The sequence below is a fragment of the Oculina patagonica genome, chromosome 12 (genome assembly GCF_052425735.1).
Source record: "Oculina patagonica isolate OP01 chromosome 12, crgOcupat, whole genome shotgun sequence".
In the NCBI taxonomy this organism is placed as follows: Eukaryota; Metazoa; Cnidaria; class Anthozoa; order Scleractinia; family Oculinidae; genus Oculina; species Oculina patagonica.
In genome coordinates, this window is record NC_135769.1 from 27,145,939 (window position 1) to 27,167,223 (window position 21,285).

At 39.0% G+C, this 21,285-nt stretch overlaps 2 protein-coding genes across 3 annotated transcripts in view; one reads left to right on the forward strand and one right to left on the reverse strand.

The window, feature by feature from the left end:
- LOC144632987 (protein flightless-1 homolog) overlaps positions 1-13,361 on the forward strand; it is a 38,607-nt gene extending 25,246 nt beyond the window's left edge. Inside the window, exons 36-56 of one of the 2 annotated variants that reach the window (XM_078491746.1) lie at positions 734-818; positions 1,021-1,108; positions 1,395-1,508; positions 2,423-2,537; positions 2,807-2,854; positions 2,958-3,014; positions 3,367-3,463; positions 3,910-4,046; positions 6,902-6,945; positions 7,392-7,452; positions 7,828-7,884; positions 7,974-8,072; positions 8,225-8,262; positions 8,952-9,017; positions 9,124-9,181; positions 9,289-9,378; positions 10,159-10,251; positions 10,552-10,599; positions 10,698-10,763; positions 11,461-11,792; positions 11,883-13,361. In XM_078491746.1, coding sequence (XP_078347872.1) covers positions 734-818; positions 1,021-1,108; positions 1,395-1,508; positions 2,423-2,537; positions 2,807-2,854; positions 2,958-3,014; positions 3,367-3,463; positions 3,910-4,046; positions 6,902-6,945; positions 7,392-7,452; positions 7,828-7,884; positions 7,974-8,072; positions 8,225-8,262; positions 8,952-9,017; positions 9,124-9,181; positions 9,289-9,378; positions 10,159-10,251; positions 10,552-10,599; positions 10,698-10,763; positions 11,461-11,595 — 1,596 coding nt within the window. In that variant the 3' untranslated portion in view covers positions 11,596-11,792; positions 11,883-13,361. The remainder of the gene's footprint in view (positions 1-733; positions 819-1,020; positions 1,109-1,394; positions 1,509-2,422; positions 2,538-2,806; positions 2,855-2,957; positions 3,015-3,366; positions 3,464-3,909; positions 4,047-6,901; positions 6,946-7,391; positions 7,453-7,827; positions 7,885-7,973; positions 8,073-8,224; positions 8,263-8,951; positions 9,018-9,123; positions 9,182-9,288; positions 9,379-10,158; positions 10,252-10,551; positions 10,600-10,697; positions 10,764-11,460; positions 11,793-11,882) is intronic. The other variant, XM_078491747.1, reaches the window with a different exon arrangement.
- Positions 13,362-14,623: 1,262 nt separating this feature from the next.
- Positions 14,624-20,234, reverse strand: LOC144632988 (growth factor receptor-bound protein 2-like). The gene is made up of 6 exons (XM_078491748.1): positions 20,053-20,234; positions 19,859-19,956; positions 17,826-17,926; positions 17,156-17,177; positions 16,205-16,367; positions 14,624-15,746 (listed from the first exon to the last, which is right to left on the reverse strand). The coding sequence occupies exons 1-6, from the start codon at positions 20,128-20,130 to the stop codon at positions 15,561-15,563; spliced, it is 648 nt and encodes a 215-aa protein (XP_078347874.1). The 5' UTR covers positions 20,131-20,234; the 3' UTR covers positions 14,624-15,560.
- Between the last annotated feature and the right edge of the window lie 1,051 nt (positions 20,235-21,285).

Consider the following 21,285-nt stretch of genomic DNA (forward strand, 5'->3'; position numbering starts at 1 on the left):
CTAACCACAACTACCAGCAGAAAAAAATGCTGAATCATAAAATGGAACAATGCACAGAGATGTAAATACTTGATGTCCTCACCGGCATTTGTGAATATTTTAATTTACATTGAGACTAATAGTGTACAGATGCACATTACCAGTTATCTTTTTTCTGCAGCGGTCTTGCATTGGTTGACTCAAAACTGGACCATTAGATATTGCCTGATAGATAAACACACACATAAAAGATCTGAAGATCTTAAAAATTGGAATTTGTACTGGGAAAGTCCCTGAAGGGTACTTGGAGTTTGATTAGCCAAAATTGTGTGTTTCATGGGCCAGCAAAGTGGGAAGAAAATGTGTGGTATTATTAATCTTAGACTTTTCTTTTTTGTTTCATTGTCTGAAACCAGCATGTTTGCTGATGACAATAACATTTAGTACATGTAGTTATGGTTATCTTGCATGAAGGTCCCAGTATTTTTAAAAATGATTGAAAACTGTGACATTTTTGGTAGTTTTAACCAGTGGAAACCAGCTTGACTGACTGACTGACTGCTTGCTTGGTTGCTTGCTTGTTTGATTGATTGATTGATTGTTTGATTGATTGATTGATTGATTGATCGATCGATTGATCGATCGATCGATCGATCGATCGATCGATTGATTGATTGATTGATTGATTGGTTGATTGGTTGATTGGTTGGTTGGTTGATTGATTGATTGATTGGTTGGTTGATTAACATTTCAGGAGAAACCAGAGTACAATGAACCACCTCCTGTTCCTATTCTTTATCAAGTTGCCTTAGGGCTTGGCTACCTGGAGCTACCTCAAGGTATATGTTCTTGTTTTTGTTTTGTGTCCGTGGATGGCTTTTTTGACTAACAATCAGTGATGTAAGAGGAAAAACCAGTGTACATGTATACACAAAATACTGATCTTCTGACAGGAGTCATGCCCATGATTATGTTATGTGTGGTGGTTTAAGATAAGTGGCTCTGTCATTTATTTTTAATGATCTTCACCTTTTATTTCAGTGGATACTAACGGTGGGAAATTGTCAACCAAAATGCTTGAAACTAAGAATGTTTATATCTTGGATTGCCATACAGAGATGTTTGTTTGGTAAGTAAAGAGTGATGTGTTATATCTACCGTCCAGTAATTTTTCCCTTTTTGGCATTTATATGCAGCTGTTCTGTAAAAGGTTTTTTCTCAACATTATAAAATAGTTATGAAGTGACAGCCAGTGAGATACACAAATTGTAAATAATGTCCATACGTAAAGGTTTAATTATTGTGTTGCTATAAAATAGACAGTCAGGTATAATTAAATAAAATTAATTTATTTCCTTTTGAAGTCAGTATAATGCATTTACAAGATGCTGATAGATTTGTGTCTTGTTTTTAAGGATTGGTCGCAAATCAGCCCGTCTAGTACGTGCTGCAGCAATGAAGCTTTCTCAGGAGCTGTACACCATGATTGATAGGCCATCATTTACAATACAGATACGTAACCTTCAAGGGTAGGTATTAAACATGACGACCATGCATGTTCTTTGAAGTGTAGGGCTTCTCTCCACTCTGCTTGTACCTGCTTGTTGGAGAAAACATTGTGGGTACCTTGCCTTGTGAACTGCTGGTTATATAATTGCCACGTTCCCAAAATGGCTATCCCATCCTATCCCACCCTGCAGGACCAGGTATTCCATTAACACCTTGCACGATCTGTGAAGTGTAGGGCTTCTCTCCACTCTGCTTGTACCTGCTTGTTGGAGAAAATATTGTGGGTACCTTGGCTTGTGAACTGCTTGTTTTATGATTGACACTTTCCCAAAATGGCTATCCCATTCTATGCCACCTTGCTTTGCCCCATCCACCCTATTCTACCCAACCCTATCCTGTCCGGTTTTGCACTGCTCTGCCATGCCCTACCTCATCCCTGTCCCTGTTAGGATTGTATTCCTTCTACTGACTTTGTTTCCTCCGTCAAGTATCAAATCATGATCAGCCCTAAGTTTAATCGCCAGGTGTTTTTAGCCTCTACTCATCCTCTACCCTTGTTCCATTTTCCCCCTCTTTGTCTCTCCATTTGGTTGCACTACATCTTGCTAAAGCCCATGTAACATTAGAGGATTCGTCATAGGGAGAAACTGTGCAACACTGCGGACATGTTGATGGTTAACTTAAAGCTACAGGTCTTGGGAGTGAAAGGGTCATGTACTGAAGGCCAGATTACTCAAACACTCCCTTCTAAACAGATTATCATCAGTGGCAGATCCTGACCCTAGAATAAGGGGGTGCTCTCGAAAATATATTTTTTTGGCCCTTTGTGGCCTCTATTTGTTCTAAAAAACATGGTGGGGGCCCAGGCCCCCATCCCCCCCCCCCCCCTCCCTTAGATCTGCCACTGATCATGGCACATCTCTGTTAATTTAAGGGCTGAGTCACAGATGTTTAAAGCTCGTTTTGCTGGCTGGGATGATGTGCTTGCTGTAGATTACACTCTCAGTGCTGATTATGTTGCAAAGGCTGCAAAACAGCTGGGTGTCACGGTAAGAAATAGTTTAATAATGCTATCAGAGATGAAGCTTGAATTTTTTCTGCTTCAATTCCCTACAAACTTTAAGATATCACATTTACAATAATTATTATTCATTTGTTGTGTTGAATGGCCATCTTTTTTTTTGGAATGCAAAGAGCCTAATAAGCTCATAGTCGAGTTGGCCTCATGCAAACAAACCTTTGCAATGCTTTTAAATAAATATTTTATTGCGATTATAGTAATTAAGTGAATGATTAATTATGTTGCTTCTTTATCTAGAACATAACAACCAAGGAGGCCCAAGCCAAACTCCAAAAGGCTGCAAAGGTAACTTGAACTAAGTGCCTAGTTATGTCTGTGGATGGTTTGTTTTGCTATTTCCTGAAGTTGTTGTGTATGTGTTATTGACAGTGTGTTTGTTACTTATTAGGTTGATCTGTCAGCTTTGTTTACCACTCGACAACAGCCAATCCCTGATAATGAGCAGGTAATTTAAATGAGTGCTATTGTTCATCACCATCGTCCTCGTAACTGCCCTCATGCCCAGTATGGCAGGGGTATTATGCCAAATGAAAAATGCTGAACATGATTCCGAATGTGATTCCTAATCGAAACACTGCACCTAACCTTTACATTCAGTGTTCAACATATTTCATTTGGCATTCAGCATTCAGAGTTCAACTGCCATTCTGCAAAATACCCCAATGGCAAATAGGGCAGAAACAAGGCTTCTCAATTCCTGGCATCTTACAAGTTTGGCTGCTTATCCAATTGCTCTTTGTATGGCTCTTATTCCTCAGCAGAAGAAGAATCACATAAAATAATTCTTATCATTGTAGGAACAGTTTGTTGAAGAATGGAATGAAGACCTTGATGGAATGGAGTGCTTTGTGCTGGAGGGAAGGAAATTTGTCCGTTTACCTGAAGAAGAGATAGGTGAATTGGTTGATTTGAAAATTATTTGATTAGAATGTTTGCAAATTGTTTGTTAAGGTTATTTGCTAAAGAAGACTTGTCTGCAGTGCCAGAAGAAAAATATTTTTTGTGATCAGTATTTTGATCATTTGCAGACTGAGAAATTAAAATTGGACATTACCTACCTTGGTTTGCCTTATTAATTTTATTCCTTTGCAAATGTTTTAAACACATATCAAGCGAATTTAACGGTTGCATGTAACAAATATCTTTGCTGTGGTCTTACAAGTTAAGGTTCTTGTTGAAATTCTTAGCAATACTCCTAGTTGTTGTCTGTGTTGCAGCTGGACATCTCACAAAATCCTCCTTGCTCCATGTTACAAAAATTTGGGATAAACACTGTGCAGGTGAGACTTTATTAACAGGGAAAACCTTTACATAATATGTTTTGTTTGGCATCCCTTCAGGACATTTCTATACTGGTGACTGTTATGTGTTCCTATGTCGTTACTGGGTGCCGGTTGAACAGCCTGAGGGAGATGACGAAGATGAGGAGCCAGTGGAGCAGGAGGAGGACTTTCAATGTGTTGTCTACTTTTGGCAGGTTATTATTGTTTTTGTGTGCATCATATATGTCACTCCCTCCTGTTATTTTTACCACCTCTCGAGTTAGTGTTGATCTTGTCAGTAACAACCATAAAATAATTGAATGAGAATAAATTAATAAGAATTTACAGTGGTATCTTCCACATAGTGGTTCTTCTGATCCCACTGATTCCAGTTTGAATTGGAATTTAGTAGTGTTGGTTTTATGGAGGGAGGAAAACCAGAGAACCCGGAGAAAAAACCCTCGGAGCAAAGAGAAGAACCAACAACAGACTCAACCCAAATATGACGCCGGGTCTAGGAATCGAACCCACCTTAGTGGGAGGCAAGCGGTCTCACCACTGCGCCATCCCTGCTTCTCAACCATGGATGCCGAGCAATGAACTGAACTAAGTAGTGCACAACCCACCATCAGTCTAGCTGTACACTTACTGGTAATCCATGCATTTTAGATGGAACTGACTGTGTTTTTTTTTTATGACTCAATAACCTTGTGGCACTTGCTCTGGCTTATAACATACCGTAAAGTTCCGTGTATAAGCCGCACCCGTAGATAAGCCGCACCCCCGATTTGGATGGTCAAATTTCGGAAAAAATATGTACAGACAATAAAGTTTGAAGTTCTAGTGAAGTTCTATTGGTAAACAAACAAGGGCAAACAAGCACGGTTTCAAAACACTGACACTGCAGTTGTTGCATTGTTTAATATAAATTAAGTCTTACGAAAGCGAAATTTCACTTGTCATACCTCCTTTTTAGTTTGAGTTCACAATATCTTAAACTTGGATGCTCTCTTGACATCATTTTTTCGAGATTATCACTTGTAAACACTCCTGAAACACTTGTAATTCGTATGAACCGTACGCGAATGATGAATGCTTAGTAGCCAAGCTTTGAAATGTAGAGAGGAGTCTGGGCATTAAAAACAAGATGGCCGCACTTTCTTCGGAAGAAACCATGTTTTCAAAGATTTTGGAAACTGCTACCCGCAGCAGGATAAAAACTTCATGCAGAAAAGGAGTTTGATAATCCAAAAGATTCATTTGCTGTGAAGGTCAATAAAAAAGCGAAGCGGTTGGCCAATGTTCTTGTGAGTACTTTCGTTTATCTTACAATTGAAAATATTGGTTTCCTGCTCCGGATACATAGTTAAAAGGGTTTAAAATGTTTTCAAACTCGGAGCGCAAATAAAATTTAAAAGCGTGAAATATTTCGTCTGATATCATCCAGACTTCATCAGTCACTGAGGTGGTGTTTTTTAAGATGAATGTTAAGAAGACATTTCACTGCCTCGGGGGAGTTAAAATTCTGTCATAAATTGGAGCTAATTCAAAACCATTGTCTCTATTTAACAAAGGTTTTCTGAGTTTTATCTCAATGGCCTCTTTTACCCGGCGTTTAAAGGTGTTGATTTCGGTGGCTAACACTTTTGTCTTGCTTGTGTCTACCGAGTGGCCCTCCAGTCGACAATGTTCATGAATGGCTGACGAGTTCCTCGACTGATGTTCTTTCATTCTGGTTTCCAGTAAACGGGACGTTTCGCCAACGTACTCCTTGTTGCACTGTTCACATTGAACCTGGTACACAGTTCCGCATTTCTTTAGAATGGACGTTTTGTCCTTGACATGTACCAATTGCGACCTCAGGGAATTTACGGGTTTATGAATAAGTGTGACCTTGTGTGACTTAAACGCTCTTTGAAGGCGTTCAGAAATTCCTTTGATGTATGGCGCTGAAGCGTAGATTTTCTTCTCGTTTTCGGGCTCTTTCGTTCCAGACTTGGAATGCGGTATTGTTAGCATCCAATCTGGGTAGTTGTGAAACAAGCTTTGAAAGTCAACAACTACCCAGATTGGATGCTAACAATACCGCATTCCAAGTCTGGAACGAAAGAGCCCGAAAACGAGAAGAAAATCTACGCTTCAGCGCCATACATCAAAGGAATTTCTGAACGCCTTCAAAGAGCGTTTAAGTCACACGAGGTCACACTTATTCATAAACCCGTAAATTCCCTGAGGTCGCAATTGGTACATGTCAAGGACAAAACGTCCATTCTAAAGAAATGCGGAACTGTGTACCAGGTTCAATGTGAACAGTGCAACAAGGAGTACGTTGGCGAAACGTCCCGTTTACTGGAAACCAGAATGAAAGAACATCAGTCGAGGAACTCGTCAGCCATTCATGAACATTGTCGACTGGAGGGCCACTCGGTAGACACAAGCAAGACAAAAGTGTTAGCCACCGAAATCAACACCTTTAAATGCCGGGTAAAAGAGGCCATTGAGATAAAACTCAGAAAACCTTTGTTAAATAGAGACAATGGTTTTGAATTAGCTCCAATTTATGACAGAATTTTAACTCCCCCGAGGCAGTGAAATGTCTTCTTAACATTCATCTTAAAAAACACCACCTCAGTGACTGATGAAGTCTGGATGATATCAGACGAAATATTTCACGCTTTTAAATTTTATTTGCGCTCCGAGTTTGAAAACATTTTAAACCCTTTTAACTTCGTTTATCTTGGTGCTTTCTCGCACGCGGCGGAAAGACATGCTTCGAAGTGACCGGCAGGCTTCACCGCAAACAGCTTTGCAGAAGAACTTAAAGGCAGTGAACAACAACAAAGTTTTCAGGTTGTTATTTGTTTGTTCAGTGACGTCTTGAAAAGTTTTTTATGAATATTAATTAGTCCGTTGAGAACTCCGAATAGAGATGTTTCCGTAGATAAGCCGCACCCCCGATTTTTGACTTGAACTTAGAGAAAAAAGGTGCGGCTTATACACGGAACTTTACGGTAAACCTTACCTATAAGGTTATACTCATCCTAATTTGCAATGTTTTTTTATTTGGCAGGGACGAAATGCACCCCAGATGGGTTGGTTAACATTTACATTCAGGTTAAAATTCAGTTTTGTTTCTTACAAGTAAAAACGTTGTTTGCTCTGTAACATGATAGCTTAAGTGATGTCAGACACCAGCCTAGGACACAAATTATAAAATTTAACTCTCTGCATACACTACGACCCTATGATGCTGGTGCCTTCCATACCAGGCCCTTTTTGTTCAAAGAATGTATAACACTATCCACCAGTTAAATCACTATCCGGCCATAGCTTAGTTTGTTTTGTTAACACTTATCCATTGGATGACAATTTATCTGATGAATAGCATCCTCCACCATATGAGCATGGGCATGGAAGCCATAATATCTTTAAAACAAAGACCAGCAAAATTGTTTTGTACTAGATGATTTTTATTTGACAGTTGTTGAACCAGATCCCAGTTGAAATGAAGTGCAACCTTTCCTGTTTTGCTAAAATTGTGTATCGTGTGCATTTTTCAGTCTTCAGAAGAAATTTGAGATGCTGTTTGGTGAGAAGTTAGAGGTTATGAAGACTCAACAGGTATGGTGCATTTTGTGGGAAAATTATGATCATTTATGAGTCTATGTGTCTTCATAGCAGACACATAAAATCAGATTTCTGTTTTTGAGATCTCACAATTTTTACAAATTTGATCCACGGGCCAGGTCTTACATATAAATACAAGGCTACACAACACAGGTCAAAGGTTAATTTTGTCCTGCCAAACATATAACAAGTTCGATCCTTGATTGTTTTCTGGCCGTCTTTCTGACTGACTGACTGACTGACTGACTGACTGACTGACTGATTCACTGACTGACTGACTGACTGACTGACTGACTGACTGACTGACTGACTGACTGACTGACTGACTGATTGATTGATTGATTGATTGATTGATTGGTTCTTTTTCAGCAACAAGAGGCTCCAAGATTTCTAGCTCATTTCAAAGGAAAGTTTATCATTCATAAGGTAATGGGGTCAAGGAGAAATGAGTTTTTTTTCATACTTTGCATGAAATTGAAGTATAAATTACCTTTTTCTTCAACTTTACATTATAGGGAAAACGAAAGGAGACAGTTAGTAAAGAAGAAAAGAAAAAGGCTAAATTCTACCACATCAGGTCCAGTGGTGGCATTCTGGCCAAGAGAGTGATCCAGGTACAAATCTTGAACATTTTCCGTCTTTTGATTTGCAGACAAATCCTTTGCTTTCAGGTATTAGTGCAATACATCAGTGCAGTACATTCTTGTCTTATATATGGCAAGAGTAGTTTATTTGACTGTTTTGTTTGCGACCATTTCTTTCATAGATTGAAACTGATGCAAGGCACCTTAACTCTGAATTCTGGTAAGTTCAACTGAAGCTTTTTATTTTTTTCATAATTGAAAGCCAGTGACGGAATTTGATAGGCACTGACTACTAAGAAAATTTTTGATTAAAGGTTAGGGATTTGAAAACGGATATTCATGCATGCAAATCGTTGACCAGGGACAACCTGACAAAAATGCTGTGCAGCATTTTTGTCAGGTTGTCCCTGGCCAGCGATTTGCCAATACTTTGGATGGGATGCTAGTGCATTGTGTGCACACACTGCACTAGCATCCCATCCATGAGGAGTGGTATAGCCTGCAATGTAGGCATATTTTAGCAAGCGAGCACATTTTGTTCAGGCAGGCACCATCTTGGTTTCTAACTCAGGAGAGGCTTGGAGAGAGAGGAAAAATCGTCCTAGGGAGTGGGGGTGAGGCTACCCCCTCCCCGCCCACATTTCCGAAACCAACATGGTGGTGGATCTACTTGATCCTGAGCTAATACCCATACCTCGCATGCCAATGGAAAATGCCTACACTGCAGGCTAGGGGAGTGGTAATATTCCTAGTTTCTTCATGATACGGAAACCAGAATTAAGCACTGGAAGTTATAATCCACATGGCTTGTGAACTCTTTCCTGTAACCCTTTCCATGTCATGTGAAAGTTAGATACCAAACTTAAGTGCTGGAAGTAATTTAGATTCAATTTATATTTTTGTTTTTAGTTACATCTTGAAAGTTCCATTTGAAAACTACTCAGAGGATGGGATCATTTATGTGTGGATTGGCAGGTATGCATCTTTACCCTCTCACGGATGAGTCTTTTTTTAGCTTCCATTTATTTTGGGGTTTAAAGTTGTAAACATGTATTAAGCCATTGCTTCCTTAAACAAACAGCAAAGTGACTGAAAGTGAAGCTGATCATGCCAAGGAACTTGGAAATGAAATTTGGGATGTAAGTTGACACTAATATTTTGACCCGGGATTTGTTGTTGTTGTTGCTGCTGCTGTTATTTAATGTGCAAGTTTTATTTACCGTTTTTTTTGTCCCATGTTTAACAGAGTGGCTACACAGTTCAGATTGTCAATGAAGGAGATGAACCTGAAAACTTCTTCTGGGTGGGCGTAGGAGGGAAGAAAGAATATGACAAGGTATGCATTTCTAAAACTTCATTGAGAGGATGTGGGAAACACATCAGCATAGTGGTTGACACACATAGTTCAAGCCCTTGCTGTTGCATTCTCGAGGAGACAGTAGATTGAGATTCAACCCAAGGAAATTCCATATACAGTCAACTCTCTCTAAAACGGACACCTTCGGGACCGGCACCAACTGTCCGTCTTAGAAAGGTGTCCATCTTATAGAGAGTTTAGTTACAGTAAAATGACTGAAAAACGGCAGGGACGGGACCAACACCAGGTGTCCGTCTTATGAAGGTGTCCGTCTTATAGAGGTGTCCGTTAAGAGAGAGTTGACTGTCATGGCTTAGCTCAACAGAGACCCATGCAGTGTCTGTTATATTTGCCACAAAATAATGCTTAAACTTTTATGCCCAGCTTGAAACCAATAATTGGAGATACTACACAGATTACTGTGGAACTAGGTCTCATCAGTATGGAAACTTTTGTGTCAAATCTCAAGCAATTGGATCCCTCAAGTGCATGAAGAATTGAGTGCATGGAAAGAAGCATCTGTTTGATGCTAAACTCACAGTTAATACTCTTCAGCCACCTAATGGTTGTATTTCAATTATGCAGATTGCTTGAGAAATCTGGCAAAATTTGTTTAGTTTGTAAAAAGCTACTTGTCAACTACTTTTTCACCATATCACACCTGAAAGGACTGTTTTTTAGTTGTCAAGATCCTGTCATTGTTCAATCCCTGGTGTTACCAAGATTTGTCATGATATGTAATTCTCCATATATATTCAGTCTGCAGAGTACATCAAGTATGTTCGTTTGTTCCGCTGTTCCAATGAGAAGGGATACTTTTCTGTATCTGAGAAATGTTCAGATTTTTGTCAGGTGGGTTCAAATTTTCAATCTTGTTACAATCTAGATGGCCTTTCTAATATGAATATTCTGCCAAAAAATTGGAGTCAAAGCATCTTTAGCTCATAAAGTTGTGAAAACGTCTTTTAGCATGGTCTGGGTAAGAAATTTTTGGATCTGGCATAAAAATTGAAATCCAGAATCAAGGATTTGTCTTTTGAATCAAATGGTCATAACCGCAAAATAATAATCCAGTGTTCAAATAATCGTAACTCTGCTACCTACCAAGTTGCATGATTAAATTGTTTTCTTTCTTGGGACTTTACTTAATAGGATGACTTGGCAAGTGACGATGTCATGATTCTGGACACAGGACATGAGGTTTGACCTTCTTGCTATCATAATTATATTCCAGTTGTGATTATGTGCAATTATGTAACCCGTGCTCGATGTTTGTGTTCTTGTTTCTCCCTATCCAGGTCTTTGTTTGGATGGGACCACAGTCCAGTGATGTTGAAAGGAAAATGGCCATCAAAAGTGCCCAGGTATTGACATTAATTACTTTGAGTTGTAAGAATTTTGCAGTGAATTAATGCTATCCACCAGTTGACAATTTTCTTTATAACCATCTATACCTGCCAAGTCTCACGGGGGGCCTGCGAGTTGTAAACTTCGATCTCACGCCAACTCACACTTTTGAACCAATTTCTCACGCCTAGTTGACTTTTCAAGAAAATGTAAACTCAAAAAAATGCAAGAAACTAAAACTCCGTATAAATTGAGTAAACGACGATACTTTCCCCGAAATCTCAGCCGAGTTTTGACAAGAAATGCATTGGGAACAAGGTCGTGTTTAGCAAAACACATCCTTGGACTGGAACCGTGATACGTTCGGAATGTCTTCGGAATACTTCGGACGTCTTCGGAAATCTTCGGATATACTGGCACTCTCAGGATAAAAAACTCACGCCTTTGACCCAGAAAAAGTTGGCAGGTATAAACCATCATGTCTCTGCTAGGCAATGTCTTTGACCATGAATAGATCAGATGTGATCCGTAATGTCAGTTCAGTGTCAACTGTTCACTGATTTTTTTTTTCAGTCTGGCCAGTGTGATACGTTGACTAATTATTAGTCAGAATGGTACATACTTCAGCATCTTGTATGCATTTGAGTTATATGCAGCTGGATTGTGGTTGTGTTAATGCTTTTTGCACTGAAAATTTGAAATTATTTTTATCAGGTATATATTCAACACCTTATGCAGCTGGATAGTGGTCCAATAAGAAAGCTGCGCTGTACGTTCAGAGGAAAAGAACCACATCATTTCACAAGGTGTTTCCATGGCTGGGGCGATTTCCATGATCCAAAGTCATAAGTCTTAAAATTTAACAGCCTGCTGGACAAGGCATGTTCTACTGCAGTTCCAAGTCATGTGGTATTACAGATGACATCCCTCAAGAGATCTCCTTCAATCGTAATTCCCAGGTCACAGTCAAATTACTTATAAAGTAATGTAATAGCCCTATAAACCTTGGTATCAACATGCAAAAATCTCCTTTCTGGTCTTCGGTGGTTCACACTAGGACATAAGAGGCGAAAATTTTTTTCGAACAAAAAAATGAAAAATAACAAAAAGAAAATTTTTATGTGTATTTGGGCTAGATTTTTCTATAATGTTAGTTTAGTCGGTGAACAGTCACTGTCTTGTGACTTACATGCTTGAATTTGCAGTGGTGTCAAATGTGTCTGCCAAGGGGAAATGACTTGCTTTTCTCAGAAACATGTTCTGTGATCAAGAAATGACTAAATATAGGTATGGGGGAATAAATGTAAACATAACAGGACAGAGGGTTGAGAAGAATTTTAAGATGCAGTAGATAAAAATTAAAAAATGTACCTGCATGTGTTGGGATTACATGTTATAAGGTAATTATGTTAAAACAGTGCAACTGAATTGAAAGGTATTGTATATTTTCTATCTAAAAAGCGAAGAAACAGGTGGTGCTGCTGTTTTTTTTTTTTTTTGATAAGTAATGAAGCTTTTTTCTTATTAATAAATTTGTATAGTTAGGATCTAGAAATTTTTCTCGAGTAGTATGCTGCCCAGGATATCTGAATTCTGGGTCAGAAGAAGAGGCTTTTAGAACTACGAAAGAACAACTTACTATACAATCAATGGGGCTCTAAATACTTCCTGTGGAAAAACAATACTTAATGCACAGACTCTTCTCTGTCAGGATAGCATGTTCCAGAAATTCAGTAAGTTGGGAAGCAGCAGGAAGAACAGCAAGAGAAAAAAAAAATTGCCGTTCTTCGCAATTATCCCCAATTAAGCGAACACCTGGAACAGGTGATAAACATATACACACTTGCGACCTAAAAGTGCCCACTTAGGAGAAATGTTCGCTTCAGGAGGTTTAAAATGTAGTGTTCGTATGCAGTTGGGACCATGATTAAGGGTATGTTCATTTTGGATGATCTGGCGCAGAATCGATGATCCAAGATCAGTCGGATCACGGTGCATCAAAGGAATCCATGAATTCTTGCCCAGAGTGGATTCGTCAGTTCCTTTTATGCACCATGATCAAACGGATCTTGGATCACTGATCCTGATGCGAATCATCCCAAAGGAATGCACCCTAAGTTTTGCTTGCAGGAGGCTCTGTTAGCAAATAATCAACTGTATTTACATGTATAATTAAGCATGAGAAGAATTTTTCTAAAGATGGTATGTTTGGTCAGAGCATTGTCATCTATAAATCAGTATACAGTGGAACCTCAATATAACGAAAGGCCAAGGGACTGCCAAAATATGTTCGTTATAACGAGGTTTCGTTATATCAAGGTTCTTTACCATATGCTTTACTATTACTGGGGCAAACAATATTGTTCGTTATATCGAGGACTCCCCTATATAGAGGTTCGTTAAATTGAGGTTCCACTGTAGTTACATAGGTTAACCTTGTTACTAATTAATTTTCAAGTAAGAGAAAAAACATTGTTTTTCATTGTTTTTCTTTATTAATTAACACTACGTTTATTACAGAAGGTCACTACTCCTTTTATGTACAGACATGTATTTTTTTCTTTGGTGGAATGTAGATATTTTCTATTTGTAATAAAAATTCAAAGTTTTTACTATCTGGTGCATTTGATTTATTATGGACACTCTAAAGCTCTCTCTCTCAAAAAAAAAAAATTAACACTCAGATAAATATGTTGTTACTATTCTATTATTTATTCTGTTCAATTCTATTCATATATTCTATTCTTTCCATTCCATAGTGCACATAAAATAGTCTCCATTTGAACAATGGAAACAAGCAGGTCAAACATCACTACTCCAAAATTAATCAACATGAAATATAAAGCTAAGCTTTTGCTGTGATGCTAATAATTTGGCCTGTTATTTGTAGTTAAGCAAATTTCCATTTTCGTCCCCAGAGCCGCTTGGACCTTTTGGCCCTTTAAGCTGACGAGGCCTGGGACACAAAGAACAAGTGGCTCTAGGGACACATGATTTCATTGGCTAGATTTTTAACAAAGAAAATTTAAATCTAGCCAATCAAATAAACCAAAGTAAAATCCCTTACAACAAAGGGATTTTAAAACGGTTGATTTGATTTGCAATTGCCTTTGTTAAAGATCTAGCCAATCAAATCATGTGTCCCCAGAGCCACTTGTTCTTCGTGCCCCAGGCTCAACTGGTTAAGAGGGACAAGCCGCTCTGGGGACAAGAATGGCAAATTTTTAGACAAGAAACAATGTGATCATACAAACAGGTGCTTTTGTTATTACCCTGAACACCAACTGAATATAAATAACAAGTTATTTAAATGATGACATTTGTAAAAATTGAGATTCTATTCTAATCTAGTTATTGAAAAAAAACTATGACGTACATGTATGTAATACCTTATTCAGAATTAAATAATGAAAATTTTAGGGTGGACATCACCACAGCATTATGCAAAACATTCTATTCAGCAATCGCACTTCACACATTTTTTACCCGTTTACAAAGAGATGTCAATTGTTTCAATTTTTTTCAAAGCAGGCATTCTCCTAAATGGAAAGTTCACTATTTAGGGTTACTTAATGCTTCAACACAATGATCACTTGACACAAAATACAATCTTCAGCAATCCCTTAGCAACTACTCTGGATCTGTGGTTAAGAAGGGACCCCCCCCCCCCCCCCACCCTTATTTTACAACATTAACAATGCACTATAAATAAAAATCGTACTTTTCACAAGTTAGAGTGTATATAATTTGCTCAGCTTCAGCTCAAAAAGTGGATTTTTTTCATGTGGAAATTTTTCTACAACTCATTTAAATTGTCATTATGGATAAAAACTTTATAATTTACAAAATCTTCATATAAAAAGCTACATTTTGTTAAAAAAAAATCTATTTCGTGCTTCAAAACTCTGCGTCTATATTACTTTTAAACCTTATTGTATTAAAAAACATGAATTGTGCAAAAAATATTTGGCTCAGTGATATTTACGAAAAATGCTTTACTTCCAAAACAAAACACTAAACATGACTGTTACTTTTGCCTAGGAAATTGCAAAAATGTAAACAAACCATGTGTATGTTGAGTACAAACTGTTGATAATGTATTATTTTTGTCTACAATCCAGCATTCTGTAACTTCACGACACGTAAAAGCAGCTTCAAATAAATGCCAGACCTCTAATAAATGTGAGGGTGAGGGGCCGGGTTAGTCCTGGCGTTTATTTGAACCAGGCATTTATTCAGGGCTAGCATTTAATCAAGAAAATACAGTGCCGTAATGATTCGATTTAGCGCCCTCCTTCCAATAAGCGCCGCCATCCGAATAAGCGCCCCCTTCAAATGTGTTTTTGTCAAAAGCGCCCCTATTCCAATAAGCGCCCCCATTCTCATAAGTGCCCCTGTTCTAATAAGCGCCCCCTATTGTGGTTAACTGCCTCTACTAAAGTTATTGATGTCCAGTAGATAGACTAATGAACATTCACCGTACCGTACATATATTTACTGCTAAAATGAACAACTCTTTTAAAAGTAACTACACTTTTAACAATTTTTTACTGTTACAGTTTCTGTTATTGCTAGTTATTTTGATATATAATTTATTAAAAAATTCTCAAAAAATTAAATAAGCGTCCTGTCCCAAATAAGCGCCCTGTCTCAAATAAGCGCCCTCTCTTGAGGTGCCAAAAGTAAATAGGCCCTCCGGGCGCTAAATCGAATCATTACGGTACTTGTAATAAAGTGGTGGTTAACAATAACCTACATGTATGTGTCTTGAGCTGTCCCAGAACAGTGAATACTAAGTACAGTGTACTGAGTGTTTAAGTTTTGTTGAGTGTTGGTGGTGACACATAATTTGACGGGAAGATTCCAATAGCACCATGCACTTGTCCTTTCCACCAGTTTGGGTTACTTTTATCTAACACTGTTATCCAGTCGCCAGCATTGAAGCTCAATTCATCGTGATCTTGAGCAGTAAAAGGAAACAACGCCTGGACCATTTCATCCTTATACAAAACAAAAGGTTAAATTAATCTCAAGCATGAAGCGACTAGGAGTATTTCTACTTCCCTTTGGATGGGATGCTAGTCCATGGCAGGGTTACTTCCAGCATTAAATTCACCTGCACGCATTTATACACCTGGGTGGAGAGAGGCACCGTGAGAGTGAAGTATCTTGCCCAGAAAGACAACATAGTGACCCCAGCCTGGACTCAAACCCAGACCGCTCGATCCGGAGTCCAACGCACTAACCATTAGGCCACCAAGGAGAGGTGTCGCAAGGAAAAAAAAATTAAAAGTGTCTTGTCTAAGGACAAGTCCCAACAAGCCAGGGCTCAAGCCCAGACAGCTCACATTGAGTCCATTACACGAATCATAAATAGGCCATTGCGTCTTGCCACTATACGGTAAATTAATTGCACTTCAGTTTTAATCGAAATTATTTGATGTCGATATTTACTTACTCTAAAGTCCACTTCATTGAGTAATATCTGCTGAGTTTTGCTGACTGAGTGGGTTCTGTGGTACTCAATCAACTGGTTCAGAGATGGAAACTTTTTGATCCACAAATAGTACTTTCTTTCGTCATCTTTAAAAATTTTGAAATGCTGCACATGGTCACCAGTCCTAAAGGGGACAAAAATTCAGTGCAAAAGCTTAAATGCAATTCTCAATGTCATCAATAATTTACCATTGTTTACCAGTCAACACTTGTTTGTAACCGAGGCTGAGAGTGAGGAGAGTGAGGGTAATAGAAGCCAGCAAGCCAGGGTACTCTGTCCATGGGAGAAAGTAGCCCACAGCATTGTTGTCCCCAGAACCACTTGTCCTTCTTAGCCGGCTGAGCCTGGCCCATGAAAAACAAGTGGTTCTGGGGACACATGATTTGATTGGCTAAATCTTCAACAAAGGACATTAAAATAAAGCAAATCAAATCAACCGTTTTAAAATCCCTTTGTTGTAAGGGATTTTACTACAGTTCATTAGATAGGCAAGATTTAAATTCTCTTTGTTAAAAATCTAGCCGATTCATGAAATCATGTGTCTCAAGAGCCATGTGTGCCCCATGCTCTGCTGGCTAAGAGAGACAAGCGGCTCTAGGGACGCGAATGGGCCCACACCAATACAGCTTATCCCAGTTTCTGTAGTATGGAGTGACTAGGGGTACACATTATTGCCACCTCCTCTAGAAGGGTGCAAGATCAACACAAGTTATTAGTCTGGCTTATTAGTCTACTGGTGCCCATTTAAAACGTATCTTGCCCAAAGCTGGCCGGGGCTTCAACCCAGTTGGGGGGTGTTGGGGAGGAGGGCAAATAAAGGGGTGCCTGAAATAAAGCCCTAAATGATGTCTGATAAATTGCTAGATTTTATTATTTATTTGTAAAACATCTCATATAATACACTGTTCTTACCTGACAGAGAGAGAAAAATCTCCTGATAGGTGACAAAGTGAAAACAAATAAAGAAAAAAATTAATTACAGCACCAACAATTGCTTGTTAATATGTAAATATACTTAAGAGGGAAAACAAACAAAAGAATAAGAAAAGCAAAACTGTGATCTTGTGGAGAGGCTGACATACACTCAAAAATGTAAGAGATATATATAGCTTTCAGATCCATTGTCCTAGAATTAATTGACTTTATGTATTGTGACATGTCAGTAAATATAGAGCCAGTGGCAGATCATAGGCTGATTTTGGTGTAGGGTGCACAAGACTGGCGTTGATGCAGCCCCCCGTCCTCCCTCCCCCCCACCTACCTCACGCCTTCTTTTTTTAGGTTGGTCACGTATGGCACAACGTAATTATGAATTCTCCCAGCCTTCCTGGATGTTCCCCTGTAGATCCAAAGTTTTACAGAAGGAGGAGGGCTCCTTCTTTCTAGAAGTAATTTCAGTCCTGCTTTCAAACCTGGTGGACAGCCTGAGGCCTATATGTGCCTACATGTACATGCTGTTATTTTTGACAAAAGGTGGATCTCCCCCCGGAAATGCCATTGATAGCATAGTATGCAGAAGTTTTCTTTACAAACTGCGTAAGACCTAAAAAAATAAAAAGAAGCAACCTTGTCTTAATGTTACCTGGTGAACTTTCACTCTCCCGAACAAGGAAGGCACCTTCAAACTGCACCTGTAAAAGAGCTTCTTCTGCTTGTTTTCTTGTTATTTTACCATGAAACCAGCTATAACAGAAAGAAAAATAAATAAACAGGGTAACTAGCAGCTATAGGAACTCTCGATTATATACCGATATGCTATAGGGGGCAGTACAATTATACTGTTATATCGAGGAACTAAATAAATCGGGGTTCGCGTCCCATAAATTTTACCTATTGCCAGGACATAACATATTCATCGTTATAGTCAGGAATCTCAGTTATATCGAAGACCGTTATCCATCGGGGTTCCACTGTAGTAGCTATAGGACTATAGATTACTTTACTGACTACTATCATGTGCTAGGCCCTGCATAATTGGAAACTAAACAAATAAATTTAAGTCAAAAAAGAATACCTTTCACGAATAGCACACCAATCAAGTCTAGATTCTCGTGGCGCACGCCGCAGAAGTGAGGGAGACACCGAGAGAGAGCCAGCCGCGAGCGCCGCGCGGCAAAGTGATGCGTGACAAAAGGACGAGAGGAACGCGACAAGCGAAAAGGGAGACACGCAACCCTTATGGGTTTCTGATTAAACCTTGACCACCTCAAAAAATGTATGGGGAAGAGGAGGGATGCAGTGACCTTATGAGGGGTGGTGAATTGCCCTTCAAAAAATGTGTGTCTTGCGAACTTTTAGCCAAAATTAATTTCATGGATCTAAAAAAATTCATGGGTTCTCGCTTATTTTTCTTGGGGGCGTCTTGGATCAGTCTCGATTTCTTTTTCAAGGCCAAGGAAGTCTTGGGCTCACAGAAAATATACCTGTCTCGCTGCCTTGCAAACTCTCAAATTTACCATTTGACACCCCTCTTAATTATGTGGACAAACCAACTAACTATATATGCCAATGCTCACATGCAAGGGACAGTGGAACACTTTTCCAACTGGGGGGGGGGGGACTAGTGACTTGAAGTGGGAGAGGGGGCTTAAGAGACTCTTCTCTTGGCAATTCTTTTTTTTTTTCGGAAATATTAGGGAGAAGGGCTAAAGCCCCCCCCCCCCCCCCCTCCAGCTCCACCATCCCTGCAGGCATCATAATTATTCACGATTAAAAATATTGACATCCCTCTTAAAAATCATTTTTAGCATCCTAGAAGAGAGACATTTTCTACCAAAACAAAAAATAATTTATTATTACTTGTTTATTTTCTGCGAATGATAATGAGCTTTAAGCTACATGTGGTTGACTAATCTCTCATAGAAAACAAAACCTGTTGTGACATCAGGTCCCTCTTATGAAGAGGCAATAAATGGTAATAAAATGGGTAATAAAATGAGGGTAATAAAATGGGTCAGTGCATTTGATACGTGCACTGGATACAGTAGAAATAGACCAAGCCAATCAAAATTCAAAACAGTACCAGTTTAAACCAGAATTAGGTGTCCGCTGTTATAGTAAAGGCCACTTTAACATACAGTTAGTGGAATTTTATCGATATTTTGAAAGGGAAGTGAGAAAATATATTGTTGTGTTTAGTTTAATAGGGCGTAAAGAATTGGGTCGATATGCATTGTGTTGCTTCTTCTTGCTGTGAATCTGTTAATCGTCGCCCCTCTGTGCAGTGTAATAATCTTTCAAAATAAGTCTTTTTAACAGAGATAGTCAAAATAATTCTTTACGCAGATTGCATTGCTATTACTGGCGGTGACATCGTGCAAACACGGCCGGAACTTGAAACTTCTCAAATTAATAATAGGACGGATATCAAATCAATCGAACGAAACATCACAGTTTATACTCATTGAAAAGAGTTATTAAACCCACTTTTATTTCACGCAGCGATTAAGACATCGGAATAGCCAGCGCAAGATAAGATTCCTTCATAACAACATCTTGGTTGATAATATGGTTGATTAAGTATGTATGACGAATTTCGATGAAATGAAACCAAAACGCAGACCAGAAATGAAACAAACATGTTTGAAAGTTCAAGTTTATCGAAGGCTCGCTCACCTATGAGGCCTCATAGAAATATACGTGTTCGGTATCCATCCTTCGCGATCGCCTTGCTCTGCTTTGTACCAATTTTTGTCTTCATCTTTGTCTAACACCTGAGAATGAATTGCGTTCATTTTTGAGCTTAAAACATGGAAGAAGAGGGAAGTAACACCTAGCTAGCAGAAGCTTGCACATCCTCTTCAACTTACATTCAAAATGCTGCCCTTTTCGAAGGAAAGTTCATCACCTTGCGAGGCAGTAAACATAAACTTAGCTACGGCCTCCATTAACAGATCGTCCTTTCTTTTGCCAAGAAAATAATTATTTACTGCTATTGCAGTCGTTAACACAACATGATAATTTGCTGTGTATTTTGCAGGAAGTGAACTTTCTGGGCTTATGACAAATGGCTCGTTCCCAGGTTTCGGAGGGAATCGGTGAAAAACACGATTTCCTTATATAGAATTGATCGGAAAAAGGCGATGCTGAGATCCGACGCGCGCGGAGATTTATATCGGGTTTCGAAAGGAAGTCAAAAAAAAGCTAATGTAAGTCCAATCTAGAAAACAGAACTGCTGTGTACCTCCTGATTTCCTTTTGTTACAAAGAGTAGTTGTCTTTATGAAGATTTTTTTTTAAATATTTCTTTGGGATTCAAATAACCTTATTTCCCCTTCATAAAGCGCCCGTGAGGTTCAATTTTCAGTTCCCTTGTAAGAAATAGACAAATTGCATTTTCCCAAACATGGAATCTTTCATCTAGCGAAACAAACCTAAAAACTTCGAGAAACTGATTAGAGATGACCTTTAATACTGTAATAGTGGGCAAAGGTTTTTAAAAGTATTTCACATTCACATCTGGTGAGGGGGCGGACGTAGCTATCGATATATGGTTAAGTCCCACTTCCATGATACAGGTGAAAATCACCAAAATACCGAAATAGCAGTAGCTGCCGAGATGTTCCTCGAATATAAAAAGAAATGCCGGAAGACGTGAAAATTAAATGACTACGTGACAGTCACGACTCGATGACATCACGCAAGCCACTGCTACCCTGCGCTGCTTGAAGACTTTGTCCTTCCCGCCCTTTTCCGCTCCAAGGCTGTAGGGGTTGACTGTAGGGGTAGCAAAAAGAAAATCCCGTGGAAGGAGGTTGCAACCGGTTGCGGAAATACGTTGGTGAACACCCGTTTCCACGAAAAGGGGTCAAAAGTTCGTCTCAAATTTCGGTATTCGTTTTATTCATTACGCACTTCAGAAGGAGGCAGGAGTGGCCTGAAGGGGTACGTTGGGAACTGAGATTTTGGCCATGTTTTACTGGGAAAATTGGATTTGGGTTACTGAAACTGGAAATAACAAAAAACCCAATAGAACTGGGAATGGGATTTGGAAACTTCAGGGAAACAATCAACCTCGTTCGGCTTTTCCCTTGGCAATTTGG